The sequence below is a fragment of the Lytechinus pictus genome, unplaced genomic scaffold, assembly GCF_037042905.1.
Source record: "Lytechinus pictus isolate F3 Inbred unplaced genomic scaffold, Lp3.0 scaffold_19, whole genome shotgun sequence".
In the NCBI taxonomy this organism is placed as follows: domain Eukaryota; kingdom Metazoa; phylum Echinodermata; class Echinoidea; order Temnopleuroida; family Toxopneustidae; genus Lytechinus; species Lytechinus pictus.
In genome coordinates, this window is record NW_026974140.1 from 1,712,403 (window position 1) to 1,738,847 (window position 26,445).

The window sequence follows — 26,445 nt, forward strand, 5'->3', positions numbered from 1 at the left end:
ACTTCTGTGTTTATAATCAACAGTTGAAAAACTGTGCCACCTGATTTCCTTTGAATATTCATGTCAAAACAATTCTTTTATTGTATATATGACATGTGTGATTATGATTTGTAAATAAAGTTTTCATTTGAAAAGTAAAAAAGTCTTTCTTTCTTCTCTCTTCGTTTATCTGCTTTTCTTTTTTCTCCCCTATCCTCAATTTTGCCAAAATTTTAGGACAAAATACATTTTTTTTAAAATACCTCGCGCTTCGCGCTCGCACTATTTAAATAAGGCCTATGAAATTATCATATATTTATGTTGATTTATAAGAATATAGCTTAGAAGTGACTATTAGGACTACACTTTCAAAGAAACGAACAAATTCAACTTCAAGCGGCCGATCTGGGAAAATGTGGCTTAAAAAATCCCCCCCCCCCCTTATTGGCGAAGGCTGGATCCGCCCATGCAAACGATCCAAAATTATGTATAAAAACACCCAGAAATTTGCACAAAATTCAAGTTATTTTTCACGATCGGTTCTTTCAGAAATAATTTTAATACAATACATTTATCCACTTGGTAGCACACATTACCATTTTTACATTAGGAATGTTCGTCTTCAAACAAATTCTATTTCGTTAAATTCAGTTAAAAGTATATCGTCAGCTGGTGACGCAATATGAGCTCCAATGATTGATTGGTTATCATTATTACTAGTAGTAGGAGTAGTAGTAGCAGTAAATAATAATAATAATAATCTATACTACTGCCGCGGCATGCCGGTGTGTTGGCACAATAAGTATAGAGCGTCCACCTTACAACCGAAATCGGGAGCTCAAGCCGGGTGCGTCAGACCAAAGACGTTAAAAAGAAGGGTATTTGTCGTTCGGCGATTTAACCCTAAAACCGCCGGTGGGGAGTTGAATCACCCCCCCCCCCCTCGACATTTTCCGCGGCCATTCCGCTGCGCGAAATTTGTCGACCGCGCCGCTCGCTTACTTTATACTTCCAAGTCTTGCGCATCTTTGAGACCAATTAATAATGATGCCCGGGTATGCGATTGAAAAATTACGCAACATTACGTTAGTGTATGGGATTGCCACACCAGGCGTTTGTACATCACCCATTCAGATCCAGAAGTCCACGTCAGACCCCAAATTGCTTCAAAAACGTGATTTTGTGTACAAAGTCAATGTAAATTAGTTTTTTTTTAAATCTTATTCATAAAGATGACTATTTTTACTTTCATTGGCTGAAATTAATTGATTTTAACATAATTATGCTTCAAAAGGTTTCTGCTATAAATTTGGCGAAAAAACAAAGAAAAACAAAAGGTCGAAAAACAAATAAATATACATAAGAAATTCAGAAAACAACGAAATACATAAGTTCTTTTTTTTTCCTTTGTAATTGTTAGACATTATACAAATATCAACACCAAAAAATTAGCATTATAGGAGCTTTCTTAGTGAATAGAGGAAAAAGTGTAAGCATAACGTAATTCATATTAAAAAAAATCTTATCATTTCGGAAAATTAACCATACAGCCTTGCAAATCACATCCCATACTATCATGCCAGTTTTCATGGCGTTCACGCGGATCGGCGGCCGAGATCTCAAGGGGGTCAAATCAACACCCCCGGTCATAACACCCCAAAAAAGCGCGGCCTTGTTAGGATTTAGAGATAGAATTACATAGTGGCTGCCGGGCCCACCATCATTTGGGCATAATGAATTTTCGGAGGATTTCGATTTCAGACAATAAAATATAAAAGGCTACTTCTTATAATATAATAATAACAATTTATTATTTTGTCTCTACTGAACCTTGCCAAGTATGCACAATACCCCCCCCCCCCCCCCCAGTTATTGCACCACGCTGACCACGTATGCTAGATGTGTTAACAGTTACTTTATAACTTCACGATTCGTGTTAATGCGCTCATGAAATGCAGTATTTGACAGAATAAGTCTTTAAACATCTCTTTTTGATCAGTAGTCCTTTAAGAAGAACTTTTCATTTCTATTTTAAGCAATTTACCGCGGGAAGTGCATTTCAACAATGTATGATCTGATGATAAATATTATTTGGAACAAACAGCTATCAATTAACGTCCGTCCAACGTCGTGGAGAGTGTAGGCGTCATTTCCGGGCAATTAATATTATGCTTGTATGTCAACGATCAACGACGACATCTTACTGCATATTAATTTATCAATACATCGTTCCAAATCCTTGGTAGCTATCGTAAAATGCCTGCGAAGAACAATACTTTCTTCCAATATTATGTTCACTGAATGAATATCAGGATTAATATTATTTTGTCAAACATTATCTTGATCCTGATCCGTACTACATTCCTTTTCACTTCTCTCGATATCCTCCCAAATTGGGGCGTCACAGGGGGCATCTGAATAAAGGAAAAGACACAGAGAAAAAGACGATAGATTAACTACTTTAATAATGAAAATGTAGGCAAACTGTTTCATACTTGTATTTTGTTTAAACTTTTTATCGCTTTCGCCTCGAGTGTCGTAAGTCCTCGTCTTGCAAAACAATATCTATCTTCTTCTTGTCAATTTTCTGCCCTACCCTTTACCCTTTTGTCGTTCTTTCGTCTCAGTTGTAATCGATCCCTTTTATAAACTACATTTCGCCAGCATTTCATCTTGCCTCGTCTTCTCTCCTAAAGGTCTTGTCTTGGTTCTTTTAAGCTAAAGGTTTTGCCTTCTTAATAAACAATTCGTCATGTACTTTTGCAAGGCCCTAGCTCTTGTAGCCTTTTATCTCGACCCAGTGGCGCCACTACATTCAGATAAGACAAAAGTTGAGAATAGCAAGATTATTGTTCGACCAAAGGGCCTCTTGTCTGATCAGAATGTTCCACTACCAGTATCATACCCTCTCGTTAGTCTCTCTTAATTCCTACTGTAAACTTTTGTATTTTGTTTATCTTGCCCCTGAAGTAATCGACACCCGCATAAGTCTAATTCTGTCTTGTATATTATTTTCATCTTGACCTCTTGAAAGTCTTCCGTCTTGTCCTCTTGTAAGTCTTCCATCTTGTCCTCTTGTAAGTCTTCCGTCTTGTCCTCTTGTAAGTCATCCATCTTGTCCTCTTGTAAGTCATCCGTCTTGTCCTCTTGTAAGTCTTCCGACTTGTCCTCTTGTAAGTCTTCCGACTTGTCCTCTTGTAAGTCTTCCGTCTCGTCCTCTTGTAAGTCTTCCATCTTGTCCTCTTGTAAGTCTTCCAACTTGTCCTCTTGTAAGTCTTCCAACTTGTCCTCTTGTGAGTCTTCCGTCTTGACCTCTTGTAATTCTTTCGTCTGCCCTCTTGTAAGTCTCCCCGTCTTATCCTTGTAAGTCATCCGTCTTGTCCTCTTGTAAGTCTTCCGACTTGTCCTCTTGTAAGTCTTCCGTCTTGTCCTCTTGTACGTCTTCCGTCATGTCCTCTTGTAAGTCTTTCGCCTATTTGTCCTCTTGTAAGTCTTCCGTCTTGACCTCTTGTAAGTCTTTCGTCTTGCCCTCTTGTAAGTCCTTCGTCTTCCCCTCATGTAAGTCTTCCGACTTGTCCTCTTGTAAGTCTTCCGTCTTGCCCTCTTGTAAGTCTCCCCTTCTTATCCTTGTAAGTCATCCGTCTTTTCCTCTTGTAAGTCTTCCGTCTTGCCCTCTTGTAAGTCTCCCCGTCTTATCTTTGTAAGTCTTCCGTCTTGTCCTCTTGTACGTCTTCCGTCTTGTCCTCTTGTAAGTCTTTCGCCTATGTGTCCTCTTGTAAGTCTTCCGTCTTGACCTCTTGTAAGTCTTTCGTCTTGCCCCCTTGTAAGTCTCCCCGACTTATCCTTGTAAGTCATCCGTCTTGTCCTCTTGTAAGTCTTTCGCCTATGTGTCCTCTTGTAAGTCTTCCGTCTTGACCTCTTGTAAGTCTTTCGTCTTGCCCCCTTGTAAGTCTCCCCGACTTATCCTTGTAAGTCATCCGTCTTATCCTCTTGTAAGTCTTCCGTCTTGTCCTCTTGTAAGCCTTCCGTCTCGTCCTCTTGTAAGTCTTCCGCCTATGTGTCCTCTTGTAAGTCTTCCGTCTTGTCCTCTTGAGTCTTTCGCCTTTGTGTCCTCATGTGAGTCTTTCGCCTTGCCCTCTTGTAAGTCTTTCGTCTTGCCTTATTGCAAGCCTTTCGTCTTGTCCACTCAGTGTAATTCTTTTGCCTTTTCCTCTTTACGCACGTAAGTCTTTCGTCTTGCCCGTGCAAGACATTCAGTTCATCTTGTCTCTTGGCACGTTTTTCGTCTTTCCTTCTTGTATATACGTCTGTTTGTATTTAAAAAAAGAGTTAAGATGCGTTGTGCATCCTGCCCAACCTGATGCATCGATCCTGTTTAAAAGATTATACCTTTGAACCTGATGGTGTGTTCTGTTGTAAAGTTACAGTCGTTATCATAATAACGCCCAAATAACCCAGATCAGAACTAAGGGAACATTGTTTTTGTTCGGGTTCAATAAAATATAGGCATCTCGCTGAATTGAAAATCATCAAGTTGTAAAATAGTCATTATATTGTGGTCAAGTATTATAGCAAGAATATAATCTAAATCTCTTCTGAAATATTAAACTCAGCCATTAATGGCATTGCACGTCGTTTACTGAAAAATTGAACGAATCACGCATCTGAATATTCTCATTAACATGAGCTACATTAACAGATGATATTCAAGAAAATTTCCCTATTTAACCAAACGTAACTGAGAACATACAATAAAAGTCTCTCACTAAAATACACCATTTCCTGTTCCTTTTGGCTCCTCCATATTTTCATCTTTTCAAAGTTTCCATAAGATTTATTGTACGTAGGCCTTATATGTTAAGTAAAAAGCGGAAATAAATAAATGAATTTCATACCCTTCATTTTGCATTTCTCCGGTTCTTCATCCACGTCTGCCTCCTCCTCTTTCTTTTTTCGTCTCATGACAAAAACGGTGATGAAGAAAAAGATGACAAGTGTCAAAAGACAGAGAGTCCCGGTACACCTGAACAGTAGCCTCGCACCATAGTTTTCATAGATGATACCACCCACAGCATTACCAACTCCAGCACCTACAATAGGAAGCAAGAAAGCTGAATGGAAAAGTAATGTTCCCCTAGTATTTGCAGTGCACGTGCTCACCATGGTCAAGTGCCCTTATACATCTGGCACTATCTCATCATGCGATATTCGAAGTCCACATCCACACCACATCACATATTTTTTTCACAATAAGATTTTGCCGCAAACCGGGGATAGGAGGAATTTGGAGTATTGTTTGACGGTGGTCATAGGCATTAGGCAAACGTAATGGTGACATCTTTTTTGTGATAAAAAGGCCAATGTATATCATCTATGAAAATCAATTTGTACATTTCTTTCTCCCTTTTTCTGTTCTTTCCATTTCCCAGGACTCCGCTCTTTTTAACTCATCACTTAAAATGACAAAACCGGTCTATCACCTGTGGCTCCTGTTTGCAATGTTTGCATTGCTGGATGTAATGGTATTCAGCTTCTTCAAATGTTACCTCAATTATATAAGATTTGAAGGAAAACTATTTAAAAAAATGTAAACATGAAAAAAACCTCGCATCTTAGTTGTTTCCATTTTAACTGCAGAAGCCTACTTCAAAATTTTGACAGCCTGTCGTCGTTTTTATTCTTTGCTTTCTTTACAATCTACAATCATAGGTTTAGCCGAAACCTGGTTGAATTAGAATTGATTTGTTGATTTTTGTGATATTAATAATCATGTATTCATTAGCAATGGACGTAAATCAAAGAGAGTTGGAGGTGTGGGGATGTACATACGCAAGGATATTCACTAAATGAGAAAAGTATATATAAGTAGATATGAATTTGAGTTCTTCTTCAACAGGAATTTTATTGGCTGAAATTGATATTGACCATCAACAGATTTTAATTGGTCTATTGTATATACCCCCAACCTATCGACAGACCAATTTTTAACTTATTTAAATGAAGTTTTACATATTGTGCAATCAGAAAAGAAATACTTGATAGGTGATTTAACATAAAACATGAGGGCAAAGTGCAATAGGTAGATGAATTTCTTGATACAATGCTTTCTAACAACTTGTTTCCTTTAATCAGATATCCATCACGTATTTCATCAATTTCATTAACTCTCATTGATCACTTACAAAATGATCCCGAAATATGTCATTCAGGCTATTTATATCGGATATCAGTGACAACTTTCCTATATTTCGTATTGCTCATAAAAATCGAAGCATACCGAGAAAGGACAATTTTATTTATAAAAGAGATATAAATGATGATAACATATTGCAATTTGCGCACATTAATTTTTTTATAACACTTAGTGGTACTTTTTAATCTGAATACCAGTGAAACTTATGATAAATTTCATGATATTTTCACAAAGGCGTATGAGTCGTGTAAGAATAAAGAAAAGGGTTATACGTGCACCTTGGTTCAATGAAGAAATAAATAAAAAACTCATGAAAAAGAGGAACAGGTTATATAAACTCTATTTGAATAATAAAGCAATATATATAAATACTGTATATGAACAAATTAGAAATAAAACTGTTGATAAGATTAAGCAAGCTAAGAAAAAATATTGTAGAAACCAACTAAATAAAGCAAAAGGAAACATGACCAAAACTTAGAATGTCATTAACATGGCTTTAGGTAAAGAGAATAAGAAAACTCATGTTAGTAAAATAGTTCTTGATGATGGTAGTGTTTTTAATGAAAAGGTAATTTCAGATGTTTTTAATGGTTTTTTGTCAAAGTTGGATTCAACCTGAATAATAAATGTTGTTTCATGTAATAATAACCATGTTGGAAAGTACATTTCAATCCTACCTCTCCATGTGAAATTGTTAATATCATTAAGAATTTCAAGAGCAATACAAGTGCCGGTTATGACGATATTAGTATGGAAGTTGTTAAGAAATTCAATATTTTTATATGAAAACCATTGTCTGAAATGATTAATGAATGTTTTAACTGTGGTGTTTTTCCAGATAAATTGAAATTACCTCGTGTAATTCCAATTTTTTAAAGTGGATCTCGAGAAGCGCTATCAAATTATCGGCCAATTTCCGTCTTGCCAGTTTTTTCAGAGGTCTTTAAGAAATGCATATACAATCGTCTTTTATCTTTTATTCAAAAGTGCAATATTTTGTTTTTAAATCAGTGTGGTTTTCGAGCCAGGAATTCCACATATCATGCTTTAACCAATTTTATTCGCAATGTAACAAATGCTATTGATAATGAAGAAGTGGTGCTAGGTATATTTTTAGATTTAAGTAAAGCATTTGAAACGCTCGATCACGATATTTTGATTTACAAATTACAACTTTATGGTATTAGAGGAGCTGTGAATGATTTGTTCAAAAGTTAATTGCAACGTATGGAGCAGTTTGTCACTGTCAAAGGTTTTGAATCAGAGAGGAAGCCTCTACGGTGTGGAGTGCCCCAAGGGTCCATTCTTGAACCTCTGTTCTTTTATATCAATGATTTGTGCAATACATCTGAGGTTTTAAAGTACGTTTTATTTGCCGACGACACTAGCACCTTTCTGTCACATAAAAATCCATTTGAATTACAAAGTATTTTAATGATGATCTTAATTACATTTCAAATTGGTTGTATGTGAACAAACTCAGTTAATGTAAAGAAAACTAATTTCATGATGTTGATATCGATCAAATAACCATAGGCCTTGCTGGCTATTGAACATGTCCCATCTTTGAAATTTCTTGTCGTGACAATTGATAACAAGTTGACATGGAAACCCCATCTTAACATCATTTGTAATAGAATATCAAAGAATTTAGAAATATTATTCAGAATCAAAATGTTACCATCTGTGATTTTAAAAATGATTTACAATGCTATTATTGCCCTTTTCTTGATTATGGTATTTATGTATGGGGAGGTGCAGCCAACATTTATCTTGATAGACGTTTAGAATTAGAAAAACGTGCAATAAGAATATTAAATCATTCATCTTTTTAGCCCATACTTAAGTTTAACCCATACTTTATAATTTGAAACTTTTAAACATTTATGACATATATCAATAACCTATTTGAATTTGAATGAATAAAAAATTGAATTGAAAAAAAATGAAATTACTTTAACCTGAATTGCAACATACATTATTATCCTACTAGAAATGCAAATAATTTTCATCTCTTAAAATAAGAACGTCACTGTCACAACAATCCATCATTTATCAGGGTCTTGTAGTTTGGAATTCACTGACAGATGAAATACGTAATGCAAAAACACTTACTGTAATTTATTCAAAACAACATTCAAAGGATTCATTTTTGCGAACTACAATAGCCATGATAGCTGAATGAATTATGTATACGCTTGTATTATTATAATGATTGCAAATGTGTTATAGGGAATTGCACTTTTTATGTCTTGGTTCATTGTTTATGTGTATTTTCAAGTATTATTTTTTAAACATTATTTACTATATCCCCGAATGTTATTATTGCTTTTTTTATGTCACTTTTTCATTTGTTGATGGGTCGGCCTATAATTATAAGGATTTTCCCCCCTTTGGTTGTTACCCCTCAGTACGATTCTGAACCATAATGCAATTTTGACTGTTTTGTACATCGATTTGTATTACATGTATTTCAACTTTGTATTATTTGTTTTTTATGTAAGGTTTTACTGAGAGAATAAAACAATTTGAAATTTTAATTGACCAGTGATCTGTCTCATTAACAATTCCCTGATTGGACTTACCAAAACCCATGAAGCAACAGGCAACTATTGATTGAAGGGTGCTGGCCATCCCTTTAGGCGCTGTTTTATTGGCGAATGCTGTAAACATGGGCCACGAGAGACCATATGTTATACCATGAAGAAGTTGAACGGGAAGGATAAGCCAAGGGTTGTAAACAAATGAGTAACCAAAGTATCTGATAGCATATGCTATTAAAGTCATATACATCACACCTGTAAAAGACATGAGATTGTATGACGAGTTAGTGAACATATCTTCCTTTACAGAAGATAAAATTCGAAGAGCCTGCAATTAGACTCCATGATAAAATTACAAATTGACATAACTAATGAACCTACTTTTTTCTGAGCACTAATCTAAGCCTGATACATTCTGGGGAGAGTGAATACTTTCCCTTAAATTTCACAGCCTTATCCACTATGATCTTGCTTCCCACATTCAACATGTTCAATGGTGAAAATGAGATCGATTGAAATTATTTGAAAGTCTTATTTGGATGTGGAGCAAAGAAGCACGGGAAGAATTAAAATTAATGTCGTCAGTACATTATGTCTTGCAATATGGGCTAGGGCAGTTCATTATTTCATTATTTGTTTAGGCCTACTTTCATGTCTAAATAATGGCGACAGCTAGGGAATAAACAGGGAGACAATTAAGCCAATGATAGAGGTAATGTTAGAGCTCACATGGCATGTCTTCATAGTCCTTTGATGCCAAAACGTTCTTACCTGCGTAACCAACACGCTTGATTATAGCTCCTGAGAAATACATGAAAGGGATTTCAGCGATGGCGGTTAAGGTGACAGCCAGACCAAGAAGCAAGTAGGGACTGCCCAGTTCTTTCATGAAGATGAACACATAGGTGAAACTTAAAATGAAGGAGATACCGGTCACAACGACCACGATGAGGAACAGGATTACCTCCCAATCGCACAATACTGTCTGCAATAGAATATTCAATTAAATTAATCAATTCAACATACTTTATGGAAGTATAAAGAATTGATCATTTTAAGTTTCAAATCTATAGAAATCCATCAGTGTCATATTTTTTTCAACAAGAAATTTGTAATATGTCCTTTGTAAACAATGAAGAACACACCAAATTGTCAAGAAATCAATGAATAATACATTTATATCTAGAACAAATTTCGAACAAACATGCATTTTACATGTTGACATTGCTGGCTTTCCATAGTTGCGATTGATCGGATCAATCGCAGCTCTTTGTAAGACGCAGCCCAGGCCTGTTAATAAAATTCGCGTTATGATGCTTATAATACCCCTTTCATAAACCCAATAAAACCTATCCTCCAATTAGCCGCCTTAGAGTAATGCGAATAATTCAATAAAAATTGCGTTCGCAAACTCCGAAAATTATCCGCATTATTTTTACGAGCGCCCGTCCTGAAAAAGGCGGATAATCGTCATGAAAACTGGACACGCCCCCTCCGATGCGGTTGTGTTGGAAAAGGGTGACCTTGTGACCGCACCATGGCAATTATCCGCATTATTTGGAAATACGTTCATAAACTCAAAATCTTGTCCCGATGCCGCTACTATGCGGATAATAGCAGCAACTCTTGTCCTCCTCTGATTTTACGACCAAATTATGCTGCTATTAGCCGCATAATTGGGTTTTATTGGGTTTATGAAAGGGGTATTAGATTAATAAAGAAGATACAATTTTTGTGAATTCCCGATAACTAAATTGTCCCCATTTTCAGAATGGAATATTGAAAATTTTCATCTCGCGCTTAGGAAGAGGAATATGAAGAGAGTCATCATTTCATAAGATGACAAAATGGTCCTTAGGAATGCTGGAACTACGGTGGGAAAAATAATTTCGCGTCCCGGTCCTAGGTAAAAATAATAAAAAACAATAGCAGCTTGCGGCAGTGCTTCCACTCTTCCTGGAATCCAGGAAATTCCAGGAAGTTTTGCTATTTTCCAGGATCATTCCAGGAAGTGAGAAATTCCAGGAAGTATATCATTTTCGAGGAATGATATTATATTATCTGAATATTATGGCAAACTCTATCACAAAATTGGATCATTTTAATTAAAATGTCAAAATTTTTGCTCGCTCGCTCGCGACTTTTTATTAACTTTTCCTGTTACGTCATGTTTTGCCCCCTTAACATTTTTGGCTCAATTACGGCACTGGGCCCTATATTTCATTTTGTGTGTGTGTATAGAAGAGAATCATAATTTATATGGAAGACTGGAGAACCGTTCAGAAAATTCCAGGATATTTAGTAAAATTCCAAGAACTTTCAGAGTAAATTCCATGCAGGAAGTTCCGTTTTGAAAAGTGGAAGCACTGGCTCGCGGTCGAATTATTTCTTAAGTGCGATCCATATCCACTTCACAATTTTCCTACATAGTGCTTGAAAAGTGCTTAATTTGATCTATTATCAGATCTAAATATCAAGTTTAATAATCAGGGATTGATCGATTTGATTAAAAGTGCATCGCGACTTTGCCCTAATTGCTATCCCGCTGTGACGGTCCTTGAGAGTATGTCAATAATATTTTCTGACAAGTTGACTGGCGGATTCCTTGATTTTGGCTGAGAATCATCATTACTATAATAACTGTCAGATATGAAATTTACAGGACTTGTCGGGATTATTTTCCGGCTAGTCCTTTCATCAAACGCTCTCCTTACGTCTCGATCGCCCACCCCCTCCAATTCAAAGAAACCTATTATCAATACATGTTTACCATGTTTACACACCTTCAAATTTTTCTTCATAGCCTCGGGCTTTTTGTGATTTGGAAGTTTCATATGAAGAAATATGGCGAGGCAGGCTAACATTCCGAAGAGATACATAATAAATGCTGGTTCCAAACGATCCGTCTTCGCCTTGACCAGGTCTGTGTACAGATCGATGGCCGCCCCGCTCAAAAAGGCAAAGAGCCCCCAGCTTATAGCTCCCCATACTCGATTCTTGCCGTAGTCTGCTTTCTTTCCTAGTTCAGTTTGGAGTAAAAGAAAGTTGAGTGTGAATGGGTGATTTTAAGTTTGGTGTTAAAGGGATGCCCCAGGCTAAAAATATTTATATCTAAATAAATAGAGTAAAATTCACAGAGCAAAATGCTAAAATTTAATCAAAGTCTGATGGCAAATGGCGAAGTTATGGCATTTTAAATATTTTAGGCATGTCTTCATTAATAGTCAATGAGAAAACTGATGATGTCATATCCCCACTTGTTCTTTTGTATTTCATTATATGATTTTTTTTTTCCTTCAAGAACCAAAAATATTGGAATAACAACTGATTAGATTAGATATTCATTGCTGCAACCTGTTTCATTACAAGTGTGACATATCATTTACACATGTATAACAAAATGAAATAATTATGAATTCATGTAATAACATAAGAAAAAGAAAGTGGGGATGTGGCATCATCAGCCCACCTAATGAATATTCATGACAAAGTGCATATGCTGTTTTCACAATACATTGCTAAACTTTAAAATTCAACTTCGCTATTTGTCATCAGATTTTGATGGAAATTTTCAGCATTTTGCACTGTGAATATTACTCTATTTATCTAGATATAAATATTTTCAGCCCGGAGCATCACTTTAAGAGCAGCATGGTGTTGTGGATATTTTAACATCAGCCGCAGCATCGAGCTTTAAATGAAACTGGCGCAATGACGGACCTCACTTTACATGTATAACTGGTATTATTTTGTGTTAACCCACATTTGGTGTTTGTGCTATTTTATAGTCTATACTCTTTACACCGACACCAATAAGATCGAACTTGAGATCACTCGATTCCAGTAGAGTCGAAGGAGGTGGTGGGGAGAGATAGGGATAGAGTGAAAGAGATTTGTAATGGTCAAGTCTTAGAAAAAACGAAAAGAGTCAGAGGGAAAATAGTTACAATAATGAGACATTCAATGAGAGAATGTGACGCGTTTTTTGCTAACTTTTCTTTCTTACCCTTGATGAGTTCCATGGTGAGAGAATCAAAGAACATAAGGATGTTGCAGTTGAATACCACTCCCAAAATCGCAAAGACTGTGCATATAGCAAAGGTCACCCCCTGACGAGGTGTTGGAATTCTCTTTGTCACACATTGGCAACAGGCAGATCGCTGGCACACACTAACATTGTTTTCAGTATGTCGAACAGAAGAAGGAAGGAGTACAGTCTTGTTTCCTGATCCTGTAGTAACCAAGTCGACCGTTGGTGATGACGCGCATGATATTCCGTACAATGTCATACTGTCTTCTGGGATGTCCTCAGTGTGGCGATTCTCAGTTCCAGGACACGGGCTACAGTCCCATCCGTCATCACGTCTCAAACAATAACCAATCATACCTGCGTGGTTTCCATGGTTACTGGATGGCATACCTGCACACATTTCTATACAACCCATCAGTACATCAATCTTACTTTCATCATATCCCACCCCTTGTCCGTCTACAATGACAGCATCATCGCACATGCCATCATGGTCATTGGAGATGTTCCACCCTGTTGTATCAGCAGAGCAGTTCTCGGCCGCGTCCTGCAGTAAGGAGTCCGGGGACACCCCGGTCATCAGAGGTACAAAAATGAAGATGAAGTATGCTACAGCAGCCCCGATTATGGCTATACTTGTGGCTAGTCTATGCTTGCTGTATCTATCTGCTACTCCTCCCCAAAGTGGACTAAAGAAGAAGGTTAGAACAGGTTCCAAGGAACGAATGATTCCCACTTGCCAAACGGAAAGACCAATGTGGATGAGATACACAGAGATGTACGGGAGCATACAGGCAAAGGCTGCATGGAACATGAAAAAAGAAAGAAAATAAAGTGATTAAAATGGTCAATAACTAGTCCGCTTCAATTATAGATAGGCGTTTTCGATTGAAACATGATAATATTTACCTGATCGCTGGCGGATCCAGGTAAGGGCACATCCCGCACGCACCCCGCCCCCTTTAAAAGGCCGAAAAAATATTTTTGAAAATAAAAATATGTCATGCATACGTTCGTGATTTTTTTTGCTTGTGATCTCCTTCCAGGAAGAAATGACCTCGATTTGGTATTGAAAAACCTTTTTTTTTTGCTTGTCAGATATTTTTCGGTACAAAAATGCCCCCCCCCCCCTTGGAAATTCCTGGATCCCCTCCCCCCCGGAACCTGCCTCTAAACATATTTTCTTCATGTTAATTAAATACAGGCTTACATTTTTTTGTACTACAGAACAGCCCGACCTGTCATTAGGCTAATTGACATCATCCGAAAGACGTGCTCGGTATTATATACAGACTCAATATTTCACTTTGTTTCATCGGGGTCGAATGGAATAGATTAATTCTCTTAAAAATATAAATTCTGTTTACATTTTCATTCTCTTAAAATCATGAATTCTGTTTTCATTTTCGTAACTGATATTACCATTACTATATGGTTATCAGCATCATCATTATTTTTATGAGCATTATCATCATCAATATTTATTATCATTAAGTTAATCTAATTTCTGGTAAATTTGCCTATTTCACCCCCATCCATTCCCCTCCCCCCCCCCCTGTCTCTCTCTCTCTCTCTCTCCCTCCATCTTCCTTTCTCTTTCTTTGTGTACTTGAACACGATAAAAGTCATCTCCTCACGCTCAGTAAACAATCTGAGCTAGTGGTTATCTCACTTTCTTGCTTTCTATGATGATGATGATGATCACCATGGTTGCCACGGAAACAATCGAGTTTCCACCAATTTGAGCAAAACCGAATATTTCCTTCTCCATTGCCTTCCTTTATCGATGCTGCCTGAAAGTCATCACCTATAATTGACACATCTATCACCCACATAATCAATCATCTATTTATATACGACCTATTGGTGTACATGTATCTAAGGGGTGGAAGGGGAGCACGTACCCCGGGTGTCACTTTCAAGGGGGCGCAAAAAGGGAAAGGGGCTCAAACACAGAAAAGGAAAACATAAAATAAAGAGAAAAGCCAAAGGAATAAAGGCGCAGAAAATGAATACCAAAGAAAGTGATTAATACCCCCGTTCTGTGCTATTACCATGGCAATGCAGTTTCCAACACATTTAGAAAATGAATCTTGTATGTATATACCCAGAGATGAATATTCATGTCAACTTTTGATTAGTGACTTATTTTCTTCAAGAATTCTAACAAACAGTCCTTTAAAAATCTGAAATAATCATTTTTCAAATGCAAATATCATAGGTTTTTATCTCTAGCTGCGGGTTGGGATTTTGCTTAGTTAATCTTCATTAATACTCAGTTACGAACAGTTCTGAAATACATTTTTTCTGGTTTAATTGTCAAACCTTTTCATCACGCGCTAATTTGATAAGGGAGATACAAATCCTCTTCACTATTTTTGCACTTTTTCACTTTTTAGGTGAGGATATAAAAGAAAAATCATCTCACGATTCGCGCTTGCATTACGCCGATGAGATTTTCATGAATATATATATATATATATATATATATATATATATATATATATATATATATATATATATTCATTTATTTATTTATCTTACATTTATCCTACATCACTGATAAATCCAGAATATGATAAATTCTTTTTTTTTAGAGAGAACATACTTTGTCTTGGATCGTATAGGCGCTGCAGGAAACTGAAAATACATTGCATAGTATTTATGACCCCAAAAGGGCCCCGACAAAGTTCATCGAAAAAAATTACAAGTTCGAAAATAACTTTAAACATTAAAAAAAAAAAGGGAATTTAATTTTGGGGCTAATCATTTTGTGTAGATATTTGTTAGAAATGTCAAAATGAATGTTTTCACCAAAATTAGCATTCTACTAAGTATTAAAACTGAGTTAAAGGCAAAAGCATAATTTCATACACTTATTTGCATAATTACTTTAAAAACATTTTGATTTTTTTTTATAAATCTTTCTCTAGTCTTGTAGTTTACACCCAGCTATAAGCGTGTGTAATTTTTGTGGCGATCAGCGACCAAGATGTGAAAGTGGGAGGTGGGATCAATTTTGAAAAAAAATGATCTGAAATAGCACAGGTGAATGAAGGTTAAGTAGTCAGAAAAAAGTGCTTTCATCATCATGGCATGAAGTCAGAATATTGGAACAACAAAATGTGGATTTTCATTTTCATTAGACTATTTTGCTCATTCGTTCTTCCATTCCATATACTTACCTTTTTTATTCGACCCCCTGCCAGTCCCTCTCTCCCCTCTCTTCCTTTCTCTCCCTCTCTCTCTCTCTCTTTATCTCTCACTCACTCTCTCTTTGAACTTTTTTTTTATTTCTTTGAAAACTTCTTCCATGTATTCAAAGATGTGCTCTTCACCTACCTCCCAGATACGTGAAGTAAATCAGCTTGATGTGCAGGAAGTCTTTATTGATGTTACACGCCATCTTGAAACCGATTCCTTTATGCAAGATCTAAAGATCTTGGTGGAGTGCAGACAAATCGATGATCTTATTTTCCCCAGGCTTGGTAAAATACGTCAGAACTAGTTTCCCTCTGATTCTGCAGAAAAAAGAAATAGCAAGGGTTAACAAATTCCAGAAGGGTTCGAAAATGATAAAATTAGGGGGTCGATATACGTTTTTTTCTCGTTAGTCGTATGTCCGAGCACTAGCATATATATATTTCATTTCATTTCATTTCGTTTATTTCCATTTTCAACAATTAGTTTATTTTGTACATTTTAACATATAAATAACAAAACATATTTCAAGTATTCCTGTACAAAAATTATATTCAAGATTATTACATATCAGGTTGGAAATGGAGGAGGCTGCTAAAAAGCGGAGCTTGTAGAGGGCAGCCTCCTAATAAATATTCTTGTAGTTGCATAACATATAAAAATCAAAATAACAACTAGAGCATGAACCAGTTAAATTAAAAGGAAATAGGGGAAATTAAAATAGAAAAGGAAATAAGAAAAAGAGAGATTAAAGGTCTCCAGAATCCAGCCCCAGCACTCACAGACGGACCTCGTTGATCAACAGGAAAACGAAAGAGATGTAAAAGCGTACGTGACATGATAATCATGTTTGATTAAAAAAAAATAAAAAATACAAGAGTTTGAGTGATGAAGAGTTAAATTCAATGGTTACGGAATATAACCGTTCAAAGTTCTTGTTGTGATGCTCATTCATCGGATCATGTCAATGACAAAAAATACCCTTAGGAGGGGATTTTAAAAAAATCACTCCCGGATGGCATTGTGTGAATATAAAGCAGAAGAACTGAATAGAATAATCAAGAAAATACCTGTTACAAAAAAACACCACTGCAAACAACGAGGGACAACGAGCAAAACGGGGAGCAGAAGTGAATGGGAAACAAGGTATATAGGAACAAAATGACCCCAAAGTCGAATGTGATGAACAAGTGGAAATTTTCTGTCTTTTAGCATCTTGTCTTTATTTCACCCTTTATTTTTTTCCCTCTCCACCTCCTTTTGCCTTTTAAATCATAACTTAGAAGGGATTGGTCGCCTCAACAACCCTATATTATAGTAGGAGTTAATAGTAGTAGTAGTAGTAGTGGTAGTGGTAGTAGTAGTAGTAGTAGGAGTAGTAGGAGTAGTAGTAGTAGTAGTAGTAGTAGTAGTAGGAGTAGTAGTACTAGTAGGAGGAGTAGTAGTAGGAGGAGGAGGAGGAGTGACTAGCGTACCTACGGGGGGGGGGCAGAGGGGCAGTCTGCCCCCCCCCCCTGACGAGCCACCACCCATGCATGTATCCCTGCCCCCCTGACGAGCTTGAAAGACCTTTTTGCCCCCCCTGACGAAAATCCTGGAAAATCCTAGGTACGCCACTGTTAAGTAGAAGTAGTAGTAGTAGTAGATTTACTCAGTTTACTTTGACTGGTTAAAACAATTTTCCTTTATTCATTAGTTTTTGAAATGATATGCCATCGTTATACTTTCATATAAAGTATACCGCTTTACCTTCTCGGACGGTCTTTCAAATCTTTAGTATAACACATCGCCTCATAGCGTTTAAATCTTATCTCGCACTTATCACTATTATCTTGAGTACATTGTAATATTTTTAACTTACATTGTATTTGTTATTGTAATTTCATTATTATTATGTTATATTGCTTATTTGTTAATTTCATTGGGATTTTTTGAATTATGAAACATCTGTCAATTAATTCAGCTTTGAAATTGCGATCACTTATTTTAGTCTGGTCTGTTAGCGAAATTATGTGGACACGGTGGACAAAAGCATGATTTTTTCTCCAGACCTTTGTTTATGTATAAGAATTAAAAATGGGGTATGCTCCAAAAAATCTAGCTGCAGGAACAGTGAAAAAATGGGTGAAAATGTCAGAATTTATGAGTTTAGATTGGTCTGATATATAGACTAGCGCTAGTGCAAAACTCAATAGCAGTGCATTATTTTGCATTGGCTTAGTTCTTGAATTCAGACCCTTTTTGAACAGATGTTCTGTTTGTCCTCACATCTCAACGCACCAAATATCTGAATGCAGATGCTAAACAAGCCGAAGGGTGGCGGTGGAGGGGGTTGAATGTTGGTGTGTATGTACATATTTTGGTCTTGGGGTAAAGATGTGCAAAACACATTTTTTTAATGTGTTGGAAATTGTGTTGCCATGGTAACAGTGTATTAATATGGCAAAAATAAGGTAAAAATCTTACAGTTAGAACTACTTCCTCTGTTTTTAACCGATTCTCATGAAATTTGGCACACACATTGGTCTTGAGGTGAAGATGTCTAAGACACATTTTTGTGTGTCTTTCAGAAATCTTGTTGCCATGGTAACAATGTATTATATAGTGAAAATTGGGAAAAAACTTACAATTCAAACTGCTTCATCAGTTTTCAATCATTGCTCATGAAATTTGGCACACACTTTGGTATTAAAGTAAAGTTGTATAAGGCGCTTTTTGTGTGTGTCTCAGAAATTGTGTTGCCATGGTAACAGCATGTTATATGGAAAAGTTTAGGTAGAAACGTTGCAATTTGAACTACTTCATCAGTTTTGAACCGATTAGTTCTCATGAAATTTGGCTCACACATTTGCCTTGGGGTAAAGATGTGCAAGAACCATTTTTTGTGCATTTGTCAGAGAGTGCATTGCCATGGTAACCACATATGATAGCCAGAAATGCAGGAAAACTCATTGTGGATCAAACTTCCTGTTTTTAGTCAGTGCTCATAAAAGTTGGAAGAAATATTCACCTTGGGGTAAAGATTCATATTAAATTCCAAATGTCTTCTCTGCATTAAAATGTTCACGCCAGAGTGTGGGGGTATTAATCCCCTTCAGTAATATTACTAGGTTTTGGGGGGAGGGGCGGGATTGGTCCGTAAAATCTGACATCAAAATAAAGAAGGTTAAAGGCAGTGGCCATTAGGAACATAAAAATGATAAACGCTCTTAAAATAAGCATCCCCTCAAGGGCATAGGCTGGGGGTACACTGCATGGGTGAATGTGAAACCTTCCGCTGAGGCAGAGGAGTTTCAACACTGGCAAGCAAAACGAAATGTGTACCCCTTCTACTTTCAACAGCTGATTTTCCAAACCTTAGTTCCACCTCCCCAAGATGTGCACCCCTCCCCATACCACTTTTAGTTCTACCTCCCCATGCTTAAACCAGTCTACGCCTTTGCCCCTCAGGGGTGTTTGCATTTTTAAAGCGAGACATTACTCCTTTTTTTTGGGGGGGGGGGGTCTTTAGAAAATGACCTCATAAAAGTAAAATTTAAAGGATTATGACTAGGAACTTAACCCCCCCCCCCCGAAAAAATAGGGGGCTGATATATTTTTTGAGCAGACAAATGCCCCCCCCCCCCCTTAAAAGGTAAGAAGAGTCCTTTGCACTTCAGACCATTCATTTGAAGTTTAATGCATTCTGATTTGATAAAAAATTGTTTACGGTACCCAATTAATCATTGTTTATTTATATTCTCATACTCAGTCTTTTATTCATATTCCGTTCCTACTCTTTCTTTTTAACTTTATCACATCACTCTTGATTTTGAGCTTCACCATACCATCTCCTTCTGTTTCCTCTCTCCTTTTTTTTACTCTCTCTCTCTCTCTCCAAGTATATTTTTCTGACATATTTTAAAGTGTACTTTTAATCATGCAACTAATTATAGAAATATAAATACATACAAAAATCTCTGCACTTGTTTTAGAAATTCACTTGCGAATCCATGACTCAATAACATACCAAATCAAAAATATCCATATGTGCACAATGGATTTTAGCCTTCTATTTTCTTTCATTTAATTTTTTCAGTATATTTCTGTGACCTTAAAGACAAACTTATTCACTGTTCATTGAGCAAATGATTACTTTTATTTCTCTACATATAATTATATTCTAGTCATTTCCCTTTCAGATGGTGGTAACTGCAGGAATGGGAAAACTCAGTGATAAAACTAAAATTTTTACAGAGGATTTTTAGAAAATAACTAAATCCATTTTTGTCAAGCAACAGTTATTCCATTCTGAATGCTGCAACCTTGTTAATATGAGTTTGATGCACCTTTACCAAAATATAATATCATGACAATAATTTCTTCAATTCTTTACACTAGACATTAAATATTGCTAATAGTATTATTCAGGACAGAGTGTAGCCAAAATGGAGTTTAAAAGATTATGACAAAAATGAATGTCATGTTATTATATTTCGGTGTAGGTGTAAGCATTCAAAATGGAATAATTGTTGCTAGATAATAATGAATTAAAATAGCAAAGAAAAATGTACTTAGAGAGGGAGACAAAGAGGGGGAGAGAGGAAACAAAACAAGAAGGTATGGTAAAGATCAAAAGTACAAAGAGTGATGTAAGAATGTCAGAGTAGGAACTGAAATGAACAAAGACTGAGCAGAAGAATATAAATAAAACATTGATTAATTGGGCACCGAAAACGATCTTTTATCAAAGCAGAATGTTTTAGGCTTTAAATTAATACGCTGAAGTGTAAAGGATTTTTCTCCCCCCCCTTTTTTTTTTTGGGGGGGGGTTAAGTTCCTAGTAATAATTTCCTTTTACTCTTTATGTGGCAATTTTCTAAAGCCCCCCCCCCCCCAAAAAAAAAAAAAAATAGAAGGGGTGTTTAAGTTCCAAATGGTCATGGCCTTTAACCTTCTATATTTTTATGTTGTCAGTTTTTAAGGACCTCCTCTGCCCCCCCCAAAAAAGAAAGAACCTATAAATATTATTGAAGGTGATTAATACCCTGCGCTATTATGACGTTAAAGGGGAATCCAACCCAAGTAAAAACTTGTTTTTAGAGGAAAAGGAAAAATCAGACAAGTTTATAGGTCAAAGTTTGAACAATATCGGACAAACCATAAGAAAGTTGTGAATATATAAAGGTTGTAAACATTGGTAATCACTATACCCATGAAGACTTCAAATTGGCCACATATGTGATGTCATAGTGATGTAAGGCAAGGACTACTCTTCCATGTACAGGAATAATTAATTGGCTAAAATGTCTTTTTCAAAAGTTTTATATTATTTTATATTATATCTTTCTTTCATGAGGACATAAAACAATATACTACCAGGTTCATATTACGGCCCCAATGGAATAGGGATTTAGGAGAAAACCAAAAATCCTGATAATTAAGTACAAGCCCTATGGGAAAGTTGTCCTTGCGGCCTCGCCCCTTGTCATAATTTACTTACCCAGTTGCCAATTTGAAATCTACATACTAGTAGTCTTAGGGATCTTAATTTTAAAGCAGCCATAAATTTTGCTTGTCCGATTTTTTTCAACTTTTCACCATTCTCATTTTTCTCCTTTTCCACACAACATGTTATGACCAAGGCTGGATTCCCCTCCCCTTTAACACTGAATATGAATCTTTACCCAAAATGAATATTTGTGTCAAATTTTATGAGCACAGGCTGAAAACTGAGAAGTAGATTGATCCACGATGAGTTTTCCTGCATTTCTAGCTATCATATGTGGTTACCCTGGCAATGCACTCTCTGACAAATGCGAAAAAAGTTCTTGCACATCTTTACCTCAAGGCCAATGTGTGAGCCCTTTTTCACGAAAATTGTTTCAAAACTGATGAAGCAGTTCAAATTGCAAGGTTTTTACCTAAATCTTGCCATATAATATGTTGTTACCATGGCAACACACAAAAAGTGCCTTGTACATCTTTACTTTAATACCAATATGTGTGCCGAATTTCATGTGAATTAATTGAAAACTGATGAAGCAGTTTGAATTGTAAGTTTTTTCCCAATTTTCACCATATAATATGTTGTTACCATGGCAACACAATTTCCAACACATGCTAAAAATGTGTTTTGCACATCTTTACCCCAAGACCAAAATATGTACATACATACCAACATCCAACCCCCTCCACCGCCACCCTTCGGCTTGTTTAGCATCTGCATTCAGATATTTGGTGCATTGAGATGTAAAGACAAACAGAACATCTGTTCAAAAAGGGTCTGAATTCAAGAACTAAGCCAATGCAAAATAATGCACTGCTATTGAGTTTTGCACCAGCGCTAGTCTATATATCAGACCAATCTAAACTCATAAATTCTGACTTTTTCACCCATTTTTTCTCTGTTCCTGCAGCCAGATTTTTTGGAGCATACCCCATTTTTAATTCTTATACATAAACAAAGGTCTGGAGAAAAAATCATGCTTTTGTCCACCGTGTCCACAAGTAGGGTGTTTTTGACGCTAACAGACCGGACTATTTTTAAAGAAATCTTGAAAAGAGATTTTGAACGTTTTTGAAAATATTGAAGGATTGAAAATTCACAATTCTTCCATGATTTGAAATTTAAACATTCTAATTATCCTGGTGTAAAGAGGTTTTGACCTTGTAATCATAACTGGCGTATTAGAAATATCACTGTGGCCTCGCGTCTTTTAATTTCCTATAGCGGCTTATAATTTATCATAATCCATATTTTACCATTCTCCACCCAAGGGAATGGTTGGGTACCCGGCACTTTGACAACTCCTGATGGAATGCTCTCCTGGCAATCGAGAATAACAATGATTAAAAAAAAGAAAACAAAAAAAAATAACCATGGTAACGTCATTGTAATATTACCATATGGCCATGTGTCTTGAACTCGCCCCACCACAAAAAAGGTGGTTGACGCTTATCTCGGTTGAACGGAAATATATTGTTATGAAATTGGTATAATTTTCAAGCTGAATATATACTCTATCATGTCTATAAAAAAAATGAGCGAAATAGCATGTAAATTCGCGACACCGCGATTGATCGAAAAAATGGCGAGGGTATTTGGTTGAGGAGGGGGAAGCGGTACACACAAAGTCTATGGGAAGGTCACGTTTCATATTTTAAACATGAATAACTTTGGTATAGAGGGGACGAGAGACTTAATTTTGGTCTCATTTTAAAGCTTGAAGTGGGTAGTATGATAATCCAGCACTCTTTACAATTTATTTCAATTAAGTAATTTTAATAAGCGACCGTTAATTAAAAGAAACCCTAAAATTCTATGCAAAAAAACACCAAAAAATTATCGCATACAATCAATAATTATGGCGTGATTTTTCGGCTGAATGGAGACGTATTAATATGACATTGGTGTCATTTGAAAGCAGAGTATAAGCTGTATGAGAGATTATAGTATAAGCTTGTATGCTTATCAATTTGAGTCATTTTGCTCGATAAAATGAATAAAACGGCATATGGCCATATATGATTTTACCGTCTCGATCTTTACTGCAACATACATCCATCATAAGATAGATCAATTATATTGCTCATGGTAAAACCATTTTTATTTTCTTCGTAGTTAAACGATATTATATTTTGCAAAGGTATCACAGTCAAACAAATGAAACCGACTCCAAACCGTTTAATGGTATACATAATGAATTGCTCTGACTCTCAGTCTGCATGTCATCTGCATGTTTACATTCTGTGATTGCCATATCACACTTTAGAAGTCGATTTGGCAATTTATCTAATAAATAATTCGAGATGATAGTAAATATATAAAGATGAATGGATATATATCTCACCTTTTCGTCAAATATGGCGCCTCATAAAACTCCCGTAATAATAATAAACGGAACGCCAATGCATTCTTATTTTGTTGAAGCCATTCATTGATTTCCTCATGCATATACACATCACAACAATAAAGGTTCTGACCTCAAACGGTACCATTGAGTGTATTATTGATCATATCATGCATGTGGATTATGGCTATACACGAATTATGATTACTCACACAATTTTGTTTTCCTATGCAGCATATCAGATTTGTTACTAAATGCATTTGTATATTATGTACAGGAGGAAACTAATGGTCACAAATATGACTTGGGCAATTGTGTTGGAGTAGGGCCTATATACTGATATAATAAACTGATTATACTTGGCGCGATAAATGTTGTCTTTAAAAACCTCTATGCGGAAAGAGTATCATCAGTAAACCGAATATTATGATAATCGTTTGATTCGTTTTCTATGATGTTCGACACCTGAGATCATAATGGCATAGGGACAGGAAGATCATCCACTAGAGAGGGACAATAATTGTTTCTCTTTTCTCTATTCATTCCGATCAGCCTGTTGCTGAGGTCGACTGGACTTTTTTTTATTACGTTTTGAGTTTTGTTTAAAGTTTCGAACCAAGTCTCATGCATACTTATCATTGTTCAGTGCTCCATTCAGCTTTGGAAAGCGCCATTTGTATCTTTATTCTGTTTTATTTACCCCCATTTAATCCAATTACCAACAATTCCACTCAACTATGCCCATGTTTCGTTCTCCTTTGTCACTCTTTTTTATGTCAGCTTTAATATTGTTTTTCAAACTGCTTAATCAACCCCCGGGAATCAACCTCATAACGTACCACTAATCAAGTGTTTCCCTTTTTCTACTGTTCTGTCAAATTTATCATTTGAATCTTTTAGCTGTGTACAAACATATGTAATTCAGCTATTGTCTGCCAAGAATGTTTTGATGCCTAATAAAGACCATTATTATTATTAAGATTGCAGTATTTTTACACAAAAAACCCTCTTCTCAAATCCCTTACTTTATTTTGGTTTCCCTCTGCCCCTTCTTTTCTCTATTTATTTAAAACTATATAGGCTAACATGAAAAAGGTATAGTCGCCTCTCCCCAGTGGGGTAATGAGCCCAAAGAATTTGATAGATATGGCGCGTCGGGGGAAAATAATAACAACTTTTGAGCGAGCGATGCGAGCGAGCAAACATTTTGATTAAAAACAAATTTTGTGATATATTTTGACAATTGTGTCTTAAGAAAATAACATAATATTCATTTTTTTCCCTTAGTCGTTATTTATTCATTTTTGGAGGGGGGACAAGCGCCCCGAGCCCCCTCCCCATCTGTACGCCAATGCCACTCAAAATTCCATGATCAAATAAAACACAGAAATCAATGTTTATATAACCAAGACTTAAGCAGTCGCGATTGCATTCATATTTATGTTTTATTAGCAAATGTAAATGTATAATAGTATTACAAAGCATGCAATGTTAGAAGCAGTTATGATATTTTTTGTGTGTAGTATTTATCAATCGCGCTTAATCCTAACATGTACCATGGAAGTGATGGAACAATATTTACGTACGTGACCGCTCTTATCTCCAACAAAAGTGAATAATACATATAGGAAAATAGTGTTTAAAAATGCAATACCAAAAGAAGATGCACGCACGGTAGAATATCCCATATGGCATATAGATTTACATTAAATGCTCACCTGAAATAACGAATCTTGCAGTTACACACAATGATTTCCAGCGGAGTTTCGGTAATTCGATTCGTTGGAAACTGGGCATTCAGATATACAGCATCCAGATATTTTATGAGAGAGATGCGATGGCAATCCTTACTCTGCGGCCCTTGATAATGATATGACCATGAACTTTAGTAGAAGTTGCGGCGAGTGTATGTCGCACCATTATGAGCGGGTTTATACAATTCCCCAACTGGCTGCCATACGCCCCTCCCTCTATTCTCCCCCTCTCCCTCCCCCCTCTCCCCTTCAATCTCTCACACACTGTTTTAACATGTTTTTATTAAGGATTTCATTCCAATGATTTACATGAACTCAATATAAATACAACAAAATTCACATAAAAATCCTCATTTTATATCAACAAGAAATATAAAAAAAAACTGAAGCAAATATAAGGATAAAATTAAATGCTTTAAAATATACTTTTATACCTAAAAAATACAACTGAGCCCCCAACTCTCTATGTAAATTACTAATGATATTAAATGATTTGCAGAATCAATGCATACCTAATTCCATTTTACATCGAACTACAACATTCATTTACATAATTATACACAACATACACCCCGAGATCGACACCTTCACACATGCACATATACATGAACAGATAAACATAATGTTCATGAATTTTTAATTCTTTGCGAAACAGGGTTAAAAAAAAGAAGAATCTGCAAATCAGATTGATACAAGAGAGGAAGAAATTGAAAATAACTAGTACGAAATCAACATTCACACCACGATTCACACTGTCTCGCACTACAGATCATACCTGTTCAAATTCCAATCTTTATTCACCTTCAGTTTCTATAAATGTAAACTGAACTTGACTGACTTCGTTGCCAGGCGACTTTCTTCCTCTATACATCCCGTAATATATTTTTGTATTTTAATGCAAAAGGGTATA

The 26,445-nt window shown here is 36.0% G+C and overlaps 1 protein-coding gene across 2 annotated transcripts; it reads right to left on the reverse strand.

Annotated features, from left to right (window-relative positions):
* Window positions 1-521: 521 nt before the first annotated feature.
* Window positions 522-25,704, reverse strand: LOC129261049 (major facilitator superfamily domain-containing protein 6-like). 2 transcript variants are annotated; one of them, XM_064114474.1, is made up of 8 exons: window positions 25,500-25,704; window positions 16,091-16,269; window positions 12,725-13,549; window positions 11,502-11,737; window positions 9,490-9,703; window positions 8,761-8,973; window positions 4,875-5,069; window positions 522-2,393 (listed from the first exon to the last, which is right to left on the reverse strand). In XM_064114474.1, exons 2-8 carry the CDS (start codon window positions 16,152-16,154, stop codon window positions 2,308-2,310), a joined length of 1,833 nt encoding a protein of 610 aa, XP_063970544.1. In that variant the 5' UTR covers window positions 16,155-16,269; window positions 25,500-25,704; the 3' UTR covers window positions 522-2,307. The 2 variants fall into 2 exon arrangements, with proteins under 2 accessions (XP_063970544.1, XP_054755065.2); XM_054899090.2 differs by lacking the exon at window positions 25,500-25,704 and adding an exon at window positions 23,782-23,902.
* Window positions 25,705-26,445: the final 741 nt, after the last annotated feature.